Source organism: Zophobas morio, unplaced genomic scaffold, assembly GCF_036711695.1.
Source record: "Zophobas morio isolate AGI-343-1 ecotype UQ-CSIRO unplaced genomic scaffold, CSIRO_AGI_Zmor_V1 ptg000002l, whole genome shotgun sequence".
Classification (NCBI taxonomy): Eukaryota; Metazoa; Arthropoda; class Insecta; order Coleoptera; family Tenebrionidae; genus Zophobas; species Zophobas morio.
The window spans coordinates 860,811-873,843 of record NW_026972107.1 but is presented as its reverse complement, the minus strand read 5'-3'; the positions used below and the strand labels follow the sequence as shown (position 1 = coordinate 873,843).

Here is a 13,033-nt window from a genome sequence, read left to right as displayed (position 1 = left end):
TTCGGGAAACTGCTTCTTTTTACTTCCTAAGCGTTCCATTAATTTATGACTTGCAGCCAGGCAGTCACCTGCACAAAGAGTTGCCGCCTGAGTTTTGTTTGCAGTGTTGTTATATATATGTTAAAATGTTAAAAACAAAAGACAAGGAGGCCGTGGGGCACACAAATAAAGTATGTATTATCCATTCACGATCTTTATATAGTAAAGTAGGCTTTGATATTTTTTCTTTTAAAAACTAAAAGTGAGGGATTAAGATTTACTATTCTCCACGCGGGTTATTCAACGGGGTTCTTGGATGGTTGTAACAATTTTTTGATAGAGACTATCATACAACGATGGACGGGACAATTTTTCAAAATTGGGTGGTTAATCTAATTCCTGTTTTGGCAAAGTTGAACCAAAAATGTGTTGTGGTTTTAGACAATGCACCGTATCATTCGGTTCAGTTGGATAAACCACCCACTTTTTCTAGTAAAAAATGTAAAATGCAGGAATGGCTCTTTAAACATAGTGTTGAATTTGGCAAGAAATTTTCGAAGAAACAGTTGTGGAATTTAATTAAGCCCTTCAGAAACAACAGAAAAAAAATTTGGTAGATGAGACATTAAGATTAGACATTAGATTATCTCCGTACCATTGTCAATATAATCCAATTGAAATGGCGTGGGGATTTCGTAAGAGCTATTACAACAAGCATATAAATTCTCAACCTTCATTAAAAAATAGGGTGGAGAATTTATGGCTTGAGGCGCTTTCTAAATGTACTCCAAGCATGTGGCAAAATTTTTGTAACCATTGTGAAAAACTTATTTTGGCAGATTGGGAAAAAATATGGGAAATCTTTCGTACGAATCTATACCTCCTTTCATTATTTCGCTAGGTGATTCTGATTCAGAAGCTGAGTTTGAAAATGACGGTAATGATACAGATTTTCATACCGAAATAATGGAAATGGAGTGAATTGTAGCTTGTCGGGGGGTGGTATTTTTACGCATCTTTCATTCTAAATTTACCAAGGTAGTATGTGAAAAACTACCTGACGTACAACAAAATAAGTATAATTTTAATTACATCATCCACGTTGTTACTTTGCACCAAATTTTAACCATTTTCATTTTTTTTTGTAACTCTTCATGGCGTATAGTAACGTTCTTATTAATAAGCGTTTGGAATATTAGTAAAAGCAAATAAAGAGCAATTACGTAAGCATTATATAGATAAATCATTCAATTTAAGGCCGGAAAAATGTTTCAGAAGAGCTAAACCCATCAAAGCACTAGAGCAAGGTTGTTGTCTTTTACCAACCTTTTAGTAATCTTAGAAAGTGAAAAAAGAAGTTGGAAGATATGGAAATAGGCTGTTCACAAAGGTCGAAATTTCCATTTCTAAGAAGAGTGGGCGAGCAGAAAGAACTGATGATTGAGAATTAAAGATGAGATGCTAAATGTGGCATGCGACAATAGTCGTATGCAGAACCCCCATTCTTATAAAAACAATGTTTAAGTGAAGTTTTAGTGTTTGTTTCTTACATATGAAATAAACACTTACAAAAACCCGAATGACTGTTTTAAATAGCGTTAAGTTTTATGCTTTCTAAGAAATGGATACCGTTAACTTGGTCGTTGCTACTGAAAACTGAAAGTATCGGCAACAAGGTTTATATTTCTGGCATATTTTTTAACCTTTAATTTAACAAAACATAACCTAACGAAAAAAGTTCAGGGAATTTTTATCTTCTGCATCGATACCAACAAACTCACTAGATTTTCATGGCCAACCCTACTATACAAAGATCGTGAACGAATAATATCGTTTCCCATTCTTATGTTGCTTTTTATATAATTGCACGAGAATGAGTTTACAACATTTGTGTTAAAAATGTAAAAAACACCAATCGTAATTTTCTTATTATACTATTTGCTATAAAAATTACTTGTTATCTCAGAAGAAAAAATGATAAAACGGGTGGGTGGGTGGGGCCAAGTTTGATTTTTCCAACAGTCTTTTATGAGCAAGTAATAGCATTCCAATTTCCGTCTCAGAGCCAATATAATGAGTAATCAAAGCGGAAGAGGGGTAGGTGGGCGGAGCAACTTTTGGCTTTGCTTTAAATCTCAAATTCTACCGCTTGCCAAAATAAAATTCAATTCCAATTTTACAGTAGATAAAAAAGTCAGTGAAATGCAGAAAAAAGGTGGTAGGGGCTGAATTTACTCTTTTTCTACAAAGTCTTATAAGCAAGCATTAAGCCCACCCACCCACCCTTCTTCATTCTAGTAACTCCTCTTAACATTGTTCAGTTTTATCTTAGCGAACACTAGCCCCACCCACCCACCCTATGTCATTTGCCAAAATCAGTGTTACCTTAGCATGTACTAGCTCCACCCACCCGCGCTGTACTCATTCTATCGTTTTTATATCTGTTCGATATAAGATCCACCTTCCATTCAGACTATATAAAATGAATCACTGAAATAGAGGAGGGGTGTGTGGGCGGGGTTAATTATTTTGTAATAGAAATTCTCTAAAGTGGGAATGGGAACTAATAGATGGTGGGTTGTTAAAAAAAAAAAAAACTCTTATCGTAATTTTCTTGTTATACTATGTGCTATAAGAATTATTTGTTAGCTCAATAGAAAAAATGAGAAAACGGGTGGGTGGCCGTTTTAATTTTTCGTACAAAGACTTATAAACAAACAATACCCCGCCCACCCACCCCTTCTTAATTCTAGTAACTCCTCTTAACATTGTTCAGTCTTATCTTAGCAAGCACTCGCCCCGCCCACCCACCCTCTCTTTTCTTAGAGGATATGTCATTTGCCAAAATCAGTGTTACCTTAGCATGTACTAGCTGCGCCCACCCGCGCTGTTCTCATTCTAACGATTTTATTTTTGTTCAATATAAAATTCACCTTCCATTCAGACTATATAAAGTGAATCACCGAAATGAGAAACAAAAACTGGAAACAGCTTTTTTGTTAAATATGTGATTAGCGGATGAATAATCATGCGATTAAACCACTTGTTGCGTCATACGTTTTTTGATTAACGTTTTCAAAATTTTTGCCTTTGAATATTTATAGTTTATTGTGGGGACCGACTATTATGCACTCATATTTTATTATTCCGGTTGAGGTTTTTTAACGAAGGCCACTTTCTGTATTTCAAACGGTCCCTTTAAACTTTTATTTCTTTGTATGTTAATCAATGATAGTATTAATTTCAGAACAAAGCTCAATTTAAGGCAAACACCAAAATACAGCTTATTCTATTCTTTAGTCTTTTTATTATGTGGGTTTAAAGCACTTTGTCGATTGAATTTCTGGTCTGTTAAACGGTTTCTTAAATTTTTAAATTATTTGTGTGTTTAATCAGTATGTAGGGTGTACATTGTGAGGTATGTCAACAGTTGAATAGCCATTACGTAATAAATACAAAGTCAATTCATGATTGCATAATTTATTGTTCACTAAACTAGTTCAAGTTTCAAGTTTCCAGTTGCTAAACCTAAATACAACTAAAATTCTGTTTCAACAAACAACAACAACATTAATTTCTATTTTCTAAAATAACGTGAAAGCCGTCCGACCTCTTCAAAATAATGTCTGCTTGCAACTTAAAATCTTTTGGGTCCACCACAGACTTAACCTTAAAATTGCGAACGACAGTAGACAGCAGAACTTTGAGCTTCAACATTGCGTATTTTCTCCCTGCGACAAAATCGTCACCACGTACCACCACAAACCATAGAAACTCACCAACGCAACTCCTGGGGCCGGCACTGAAAGGAATAAAACTATAAAATGGCCTCTGTTGACACCTTTCGGGTAGGAAATTATCAGGGTCGAACTTTTCAGGATTCGGATAATATTCAGCATTGCGATGAATCAGAAGTTGCGGGATCCCCACAGTGGTACCCTTCGGTAGAATATAGTCTCCGGAAGCTAAAACCAAGCGTTAGACTCGACACCCGAATGACTCTCCTCCTCTCACCTAATTTAACTTCCTCGCGGATAATTCTACCGATAACGGGAACCGGCGGGTACATCCTTAAAGTCTCCAGGAGCACCCTCTCCAGATATTTCATCTCTAGAGTGTCGCTGAACGTAACCGGGCGGTCACTATCCTGAAAAATATCCCTCATTTCTTGGTAAACCTTCTCCTGGATGTCGGGATAAGCCCCTAGAACGCAAATAAAGAAACTGGAAGCCGCCGCCGTCGTGTCGTGGCCTTCGAACATGATCGTGCTAACTTCGTCCCGGATTTCTTGGTCAGTTAACTTGTTTTTCAAAGTGTGACTCGCCTCTACCATAAAGTCCAAAAACGCCAACCGCTTTTTCTCGCCCATGTTGTCATCGTTGTCGTCTAAGTCGTCCCGAAGGGCGCTCCCGTAACTCAAGCCTTGGTCTCTCATCGTGTTTTGGTTTTCGTCTTCTGTTTCTTTAACAGCGGCTTCGTACAAACTCACATCGCCTTTCTCCTTCCGGTCGACGAACTCCAGTTTCTTTTTTTTTATGACCGTGTCAGTTAACGTGTGGATGGTCTTCAAATGCGAAACTTGTTCTTTGAAAAGTTTGGTGAACTTGAAGATGAAGTCCGAGTGCATCCATAGTCGAACGTGTCGAAAGTGAATAATGCTACACATGCTACAACAGAACTGTTAATCAGAGACACGTTTTTTTATTTTACATACTCCATGACGGCTTTGGCGTAGGCGAAGCTCGATTTTGATTCTTGAGTTTTCTTGACACCCATGACGGTTTCTGGAAAGTGATAATTAAACTTAGAGGGGATACATGGTCGGAATACCTAAGAGGACGTCCACGGTAGTCCCGCTCATGTAGTCGTGGACGTCGCAGATTTTCCCAAGCACTTCGCTCCTCAACAATTCAACTAAGTCGTTGGCGTTTTTGTTGAACACGGGCATGAAAGTCTTGAGGATGGATTGGTGGAACGTGGGGGCTATCATTTTCCGGTGGGTCCTCCACTTCTCTCCTTTGCTTATGAGAAGGCCATCCCCCAACCAAGGCTCGAAAAAACTGTATTCTGGATTTTTTTCCAAGTGGGAGTTGCTCCCCAGGATTATCTAAACGAATAAATCAATCGAAATTGACAAAAAAACTGGCTGCGTACCTCCAGGTCTCGTGGGTCACCCAAAATCACCAGTAATCTGTTAATGGCCCACAATCTCGCGATGGTTCCTCCTTGTTCTTTGTATACTTTTAACGCATACTCCAAAATTTCTACAAGACTTTGTCATTTCGGGTTTCTCTAGACAAAACTATTACCTGTTGGGGTTTTACTCAGCACTATGAGCACATTTCCTAGAATCGGAAGAGTAAAAGGAAGCTCTGGAAGTTTGTTCCCCAGTTTCGCGTAACGCGTAGATTGAAACACATAGTGATAAATTGTCAAAAATCCGGCAAGTACACACAAAAACCAACCAAAATACAACAGCAAGTTGTACGAAGTGGCCAAAAAGTCCGCTGCAACGCTCATTGTAACTCAGGCGAGATTCACTGAAAACACCTGAACGCGAAAATAGTGCAGCGGTATAAATATTCCATTTCCAAAACAAAATATTCAAACGCATAATATTTCAGTTGAGGGTTGAGTTCAAGGTTTGGATTTTTGTAAGTTAATCCGTGTTGTCGTGTGTTTTGTATTAAAAAATTGCCTTGTAATCAGTCAACAACGCTTCAATTTGTAATATTTTGTAGTCCAAGAACAATACAAAGTAGAGTAGGTTTATTTCGCGATTGTTAGAATGGTAAAACTGGTCATATCTAAGGTATTTTGGATTACGCTGATGCCTGGTGCTCTTTTCTATCAATTTTTGGAGATCTTCGCTTTGCGTTTCTACTTTGTAGCGTATACTAGGGGAGCACTGTTTTAGAATACGAAAAAGACGGGTTCCTTTTTTTTCTGCGTCTTTGTTGGTGGCTTTGAGGTAAAAACAAATGCGTGTAAGCAATTTTTTTAGTGTGGGTGTTAAACAATCTGAAGAGTAATCATCAGATTAAACAATTTTGAGAATCGATCTTTTAAGCTAATTTATTGGATCGGAAACGGGATCGTACTGTAGGGGTCGAGAAAACATAAAAGTGGCCATTCGTACGATGGAATCGATTACAATACTTCCTTCGCTTACACTTTTGTGTTTGTAACTTAGATAAGTTTGCCATCTTTCAGGAAACTGTTTCTTTTTACTTCCTAAGCGTTCCATTAATTTATGACTTGCAGCCCGGCAGTCACCTGCACAAAGAGCTGCCGCCTGAGTTTTGTTTGCAGTATTGTTATATATATTAATCAAGTTAAAATGTTAAAAACGAAAGACAAGGAGGCCGTGGGACACACAAATAAAGTATGTATTATCCATTCACCATCTTTATATAGTAAAGTAGGCTTTGATATTTTTTCTTTTAAAAACTAAAAGTGAGGGATTAAGATTTACTATTCTCCACGCGGGTTATTCAACGGGGTTCTTGGATGGTTGTAACAATTTTTTTAATTCAAAAAATAACGATAGAGACTATCATACAACGATGGACGGGACAATTTTTCAAAATTGGGTGGTTAATCTAATTCCTGTTTTGGCAAAGTTGAACCAAAAATGTGTTGTGGTTTTAGACAATGCACCGTATCATTCGGTTCAGTTGGATAAACCACCCACTTTTTCTAGTAAAAAATGTAAAATGCAGGAATGGCTCTTTAAACATAGTGTTGAGTTTGGCAAGAAATTTTCGAAGAAACAGTTGTGGAATTTAATTAAGCCCTTCAGAAACAACAGAAAAAAAATTTGGTAGATGAGACATTAAGATTAGACATTAGATTATCTCCGTACCATTGTCAATATAATCCAATTGAAATGGCGTGGGGATTTCGTAAGAGCTATTACAACAAGCATATAAATTCTCAACCTTCATTAAAAAATAGGGTGGAGAATTTATGGCTTGAGGCGCTTTCTAAATGTACTCCAAGCATGTGGCAAAATTTTTGTAACCATTGTGAAAAACTTATTTTGGCAGATTGGGAAAAAATATGGGAAATCTTTCGTACGAATCTATACCTCCTTTCATTATTTCGCTAGGTGATTCTGATTCAGAAGCTGAGTTTGAAAATGACGGTGATGATACAGATTTTCATACCGAAATAATGGAAATGGAGTGAATTGTAGCTTGTCGGGGGGTGGTATTTTTACGCATCTTTCATTCTAAATTTACCAAGGTAGTATGTGAAAAACTACCTGACGTACAACAAAATAAGTATAATTTTAATTACATCATCCACGTTGTTACTTTGCACCAAATTTTAACCATTTTCATTTTTTTTTTGTAACTCTTCATGGCGCATAGTAACGTTCTTATTAATAAGCGTTTGGAATATTAGTAAAAGCAAATAAAGAGCAATTACGTAAGCATTATATAGATAAATCATTCAATTTAAGGCCGGAAAAATGTTTCAGAAGAGCTAAACCCATCAAAGCACTAGAGCAAGGTTGTTGTCTTTCACCAACCCTTTTTTTATAAAAGTGAAAAAAGAAGTTGGAAGATATGGAAATAGGCTGTTCACAAAGGTCGAAATTTCCATTTCTAAGAAGAGTGGGCGAGCAGAACGAACTGATGATTGAGAATTAAAGATGAGATGCTAAATGTGGCATGCGACAATAGTCGTATGTAGAACCCCCATTCTTATAATAACAATGTTTAAGTGAAATTTTAGTGTTTGTTCCTTACATATGAAATAAACACTTACAAAAAACTGAATAACTGTTTTAAATAGCGTTAAGTTTTATGCTTTCTAAGAAATGGATACCGTTAACTTGGTCGTTGCTACTGAAAACTGAAAGTATCGGCAACAAGGTTTATATTTCTGGCATATTTTTTAACCTTTAGTTTAACAGAAGATAACCTAACGAAAAAAGTTCAGGGAATTTTTATCTTCTGCATCGATACCAACAAACTCACTAGATTTTCATGGCCAACCCTACTATACAAAGATCGTGAACGAATAATATCGTTTCCCATTCTTATGTTGCTTTTTATATAATTGCACGAGAATGAGTTTACAACATTTGTTTAGAACGGAATTTAGTGTTAAAAATGTAAAAAACACCAATCGTAATTTTCTTATTATACTATTTGCTATAAAAATTACTTGTTATCTCAGAAGAAAAAATGATAAAACGGGTGGGTGGGTGGGGCCAAGTTTGACTTTTCCAAGAGTCTTTTATGAGCAAGTAATACCATTCCAATTTCCGTCTCAGAGCCAATAAAATGAGTAATCAAAGCGGAAGAGGGGAGGTGGGCGGAGCAACTTTTGGCTTTGCTTTAAATCTCAAATTCTACCGCTTGCCAAAATAAAATTCAATTCCAATTTTACAGTAGATAAAAAAGTCAGTGAAATGCAAAAAAAAAGGTGGGAGGGGCTGAATTTACCCTTTTTCTACAAAGTCTTATAAGCAAGCATTAAGCCCACCCACCCACCCTTCTTCATTCTAGTAACTCTTCTTAACATTGTTCAGTCTTATCTTAGCGAGCACTAGCCCCGCCCACCCACCCTCTCTTTTCTTAGAGGATATGTAATTTCCAAAATCAGTATTACCTTAGCATGTACTAGCTCCACCCACCCGCGCTGTACTCATTCTATCGAGTTTATTTCTGTTCGATATAAGATCCACCTTCCATTCAGACTATATAAAATGAATCACTGAAATAGAGGAGGGGTGTGTGGGTAACTCCTCTTAACATTGTTCAGTCTTATCTTAGCAAGCACTCGCCCCGCCCACCCACCCTCTCTTTTCTTAGAGGATATAACATGTGCCAAAATCAGTGTTACCTTAGCATGTACTAGCTGCACCCACCCGCGCTGTTCTCATTCTAACGATTTTATTTTTGTTCAATATAAAATTCACCTTCCATTCAGACTATATAAAGTGAATCACCGAAATGAGGAACAAAAACTGGAAACAGCTTTTTTGTTAAATATATGATTACCGGATGAATAATCATGCGATTAAACCACTTGTTGCGTCATACGTTTTTTGATTAACGTTTTCAAAATTTTTGCCTTTGAATATTTATAGTTTATTGTGGGGACCGACTATTATGCACTCATATTTTATTATTCCGGTTGAGGTTTTTTAACGAAGGCCACTTTCTGTATTTCAAACGGTCCCTTTAAATTTGTATTTCTTTGTATGTTAATCAATGATAGTATTAATTTCAGAACAAAGCTCAATCTAAGGCAAACACCGAAATACAGCTTATTCTATTCTTTAGTCTTTTTATTATGTGGGTTTAAAGCACTTTGTCGATTGAATTTCTGGTCTGTTAAACGGTTTCTTAAATTTTTAAATTATTTGTGTGTTTAATCAGTATATAGGGTGTACATTGTGAGGTATGTCAACAGTTGAATAGCCATTACGTAATAAATACAAAGTCAATTCATGATTGCATAATTTATTGTTCACTAAACTAGTTCAAGTTTCAAGTTTCCAGTTGTTAAACCTAAATACAACTAAAATTCTGTTTCAACAAACAACAACAACATTAATTTCTATTTTCTAAAATAACGTGAAAGCCGTCCGACCTCTTCAAAATAATGTCTGCTTGCAACTTAAAATCTTTTGGGTCCACCACAGACTTAACCTTAAAATTGCGAACGACAGTAGACAGCAGAACTTTGAGCTTCAACATTGCGTATTTTCTCCCTGCGACAAAATCGTCACCACGTACCACCACAAACCATAGAAACTCACCAACGCAACTCCTGGGGCCGGCACTGAAAGGAATAAAACTATAAAAGTGCCTCTGTTGACACCTTTCGGGTAGGAAATTATCAGGGTCGAACTTTTCAGGATTTGGATAGTATTCAGCATTGCGATGAATCAGAAGCTGCGGGATCCCCACAGTGGTACCCTTCGGTAGAATATAGTCTCCGGAAGCTAAAACCAAGCGTTAGACTCGACACCCGAATGACTCTCCTCCTCTCACCTAATTTAACTTCCTCGCGGATAATTCTACCGATAACGGGAACCGGCGGGTACATCCTTAAAGTCTCCAGGAGCACCCTCTCCAGATATTTCATCTCTAGAGTGTCGCTGAAGGTAACCGGGCGGTCACTATCCTGAAAAATATCCCTCATTTCTTGGTAAACATTCTCCTGGATGTCGGGATAAGCTCCTAGAACGCAAATAAAGAAACTGGAAGTCGTCGCCGTCGTGTCGTGGCCTTCGAACATGATCGTGTTAACTTCGTCCCGGATTTCTTGGTCAGTTAACTTGTTCTTCAAAGTGTGACTCGCCTCTACCATAAAGTCCAAAAACGCCAACCGCTTTTTCTCGCCCACGTTGTCATCGTTGTCGTCTAAGTCGTCCCGAAGAGCGCTCCCGTAACTCAAGCCTTGGTCTCTCATCGTGTTTTGGTTTTCGTCTTCTGTTTCTTTAACAGCGGCTTCGTACAAACTCACATCGCGTTTCTCCTTCCGATTGACGAACTCCAGTTTCTTTTTTTTTATGAGCGTGTCGGTTAACGTGTGGATGGTCTTCAAATGCGAAACTTGTTTTTTGAAAAGTTTGGTGAACTTGAAGATGAAGTCCGGGTGCATCCATAGTCGAATGTGTCGAAAGTGAAGAATGCTGCACATACTACCACAGAACTGTTAATCAGAGACACGTTTTTTTATTTTACTTAATCCATGACGGCTTTGGCGTAGTCGAAGCTCGATATTGATTGTTTAGTTTTCTTGACACCCATTACGGTTTCTGGAAAGTGATAATTAAACTTAGAGGGGATACATGGTCGGAATACCTAAGAGGACGTCCACGGTGGCCCCGCTCATGTAGTCGTGGACGTCGCAGATTTTTCCAAGCACTTCCCTCCTCAACAATTCAACTAAGTCGTTGGCGTTTTTGTTGAACACGGGCATGAAAGTCTTGAGGATGGATTGGTGGAACGTGGGGGCTATCATTTTCCGGTGGGTCCTCCACTTCTCTCCTTTGCTTATGAGAATGCCGTCCCCGAACCAAGGCTCAAAAAAACTGTATTCTGGACTTTTTTCCAAGTGGCAGTTGCTCCCCAGGATTACCTAAACGAATAAATCAATCGAAATTGACAAAAAACTGGCTGCGTACCTCCACGTCTCGCGGGTCAGCCAAAATCACCAGTAATCTGTTAATGATCCACAATCTCGCGATGCTTCCTCCTTGTTCTTTGAATACTTTTAACGCATACTCCAAAATTTCTACAAGACTTTGTCATTTCGGGTTTCTCTAGACAAAACTATTACCTGTTGGGGTTTTACTCAGCACTATGAGCACATTTCCTAGAATCGGAAGAGTAAAAGGAAGCTCTGGAAGTTTGTTCCCCAGTTTCGCGTAACGCGTAGATTGAAACACATAGTGATAAATTGTCAAAAATCCGGCAAGTACACACAAAAACCAACCAAAATACAACAGTAAGTTGTACGAAGTGGTCAAAAATTCCGCTGCAACGCTCATGGTAACACAAGCGAGATTCACTGCAAACACCTGAACGCGAAAATAGTGCAGCAGTATAAATATTCTATTTCCAAAACAAAATATTCAAACGCATAATATTTCAGTTGAGGGTTAAGTTCAAGGTTTGGATTTTTGTAAGTTAATCCGTGTTGTCGTGTGTTTTGTATCAAAGAATTCCCTTGTAATCAGTCAACAACGCTTCAATTTGTAATATTTTGTAGTCCAAGAACAATACAAAGTAGAGTAGGTTTATTTCGCGATTGTTAGAATGGTAAAACTGGTCATATCTAAGGTATTTTGGATTACGCTGATGCCTGGTGCTCTTTTCTATCAATTTTTGGGGATCTTCGCTTTGCGTTTCTACTTTGTAGCGTAAACTAGGGGAGCACTGTTTTAGAATACGAAAAAGACGGTTTCCTTTTTGAGGTAAAAGCAAATGCGTGTAAACAATTTTTTTTTTGTGTGGGTGTTAAACAATCTGAAGAGTAATCATCAGATCAAACAATTTTGGGAATCAATCTTTTAAACTAATTTGTTGGATCGTACTGTAGGGGTGGAGAAAACATAAAAGTGGCCATTCGTACGATGGAATCGATTACAATACTTCCTTCGCTTACACTTTTGTGTTTGTAACTTAGATAAGTTTGCCATCTTTCGGGAAACTGCTTCTTTTTACTTCCTAAGCATTCCATTAATTTATGACTTGCAGCCAGGCAGTCACCTGCACAAAGAGTTGCCGCCTGAGTTTTGTTTTGCAGTGTTGTTATATATATTAATCAAGTTAAAATGTTAAAAACAAAAGACAAGGAGGCCGTGGGGCACACAAATAAAGTATGTATTATCCATTCACGATCTTTATATAGTAAAGTAGGCTTTGATATTTTTTCTTTTAAAAACTAAAAGTGAGGGATTAAGATTTACTATTCTCCACGCGGGTTATTCAACGGGGTTCTTGAATGGTTGTAACAATTTTTTTAATTCAAAAAATAACGATAGAGACTATCATACAACGATGGACGGGACAATTTTTCAAAATTGGGTGGTTAATCTAATTCCTGTTTTGGCAAAGTTGAACCAAAAATGTGTTGTGGTTTTAGACAATGCACCGTATCATTCGGTTCAGTTGGATAAACCACCCACTTTTTCTAATAAAAAATGTAAAATGCAGGAATGGCTCTTTAAACATAGTGTTGAATTTGGCAAGAAATTTTCGAAGAAACAGTTGCAGAATTTAATTAAGCCCTTCAGAAACAACAGAAAAAAAAATTTGGTAGATGAGACATTAAGATTAGACATTAGATTATCTCCGTACCATTGTCAATATAATCCAATTGAATTGGCGTGGGGATTTCGTAAGAGCTATTACAACAAGCATATAAATTCTCAACCTTCATTAAAAAATAGGGTGGAGAATTTATGGTTTGAGGCGCTTTCTAAATGTACTCTAAGCATGTGGCAAAATTTTTGTAACCATTGTGAAAAATTTATTTTGGCAGATTGGGAAAAAATATGGGAAATCTTTCGTACGAATCT

The 13,033-nt window shown here is 37.4% G+C and overlaps 2 protein-coding genes across 2 annotated transcripts; both read right to left on the bottom strand.

Moving 5' to 3' along the window:
• Positions 1 to 3,443: 3,443 nt before the first annotated feature.
• On the bottom strand, positions 3,444 to 5,514 carry LOC135123372 (cytochrome P450 4g15-like). The gene is made up of 7 exons (XM_064047972.1): positions 5,289 to 5,514; positions 5,134 to 5,243; positions 4,810 to 5,086; positions 4,694 to 4,763; positions 3,994 to 4,646; positions 3,759 to 3,944; positions 3,444 to 3,710 (listed from the first exon to the last, which is right to left on the bottom strand). Exons 1-7 carry the CDS (start codon positions 5,497 to 5,499, stop codon positions 3,550 to 3,552), a joined length of 1,668 nt encoding a protein of 555 aa, XP_063904042.1. The 5' UTR covers positions 5,500 to 5,514; the 3' UTR covers positions 3,444 to 3,549.
• Positions 5,515 to 9,487: 3,973 nt separating this feature from the next.
• Positions 9,488 to 11,514, bottom strand: LOC135123366 (cytochrome P450 4g15-like). The gene is given in 7 exon segments (XM_064047962.1): positions 9,488 to 9,712; positions 9,761 to 9,946; positions 9,996 to 10,659; positions 10,692 to 10,765; positions 10,812 to 11,088; positions 11,135 to 11,244; positions 11,290 to 11,514. Coding segments are annotated over 7 exon segments (1,683 nt in total). The 5' UTR covers positions 11,501 to 11,514; the 3' UTR covers positions 9,488 to 9,551.
• Positions 11,515 to 13,033: the final 1,519 nt, after the last annotated feature.

Coding starts and splice junctions, on each gene's coding strand:
- LOC135123372 (XM_064047972.1), bottom strand. CDS start 5,499: ATGAGCGTTGCAGCGGACTTTTTGGCCACTTCGTACAACTTGCTGTTG. Junction 5,244..5,288: donor GCTGAGTAAAACCCCAACAG/GTAATAGTTTTG, acceptor AAAGTCTTGTAG/AAATTTTGGAGTATGCGTTA. Junction 3,711..3,758: donor CGGCCCCAGGAGTTGCGTTG/GTGAGTTTCTAT, acceptor ATTTTGTCGCAG/GGAGAAAATACGCAATGTTG.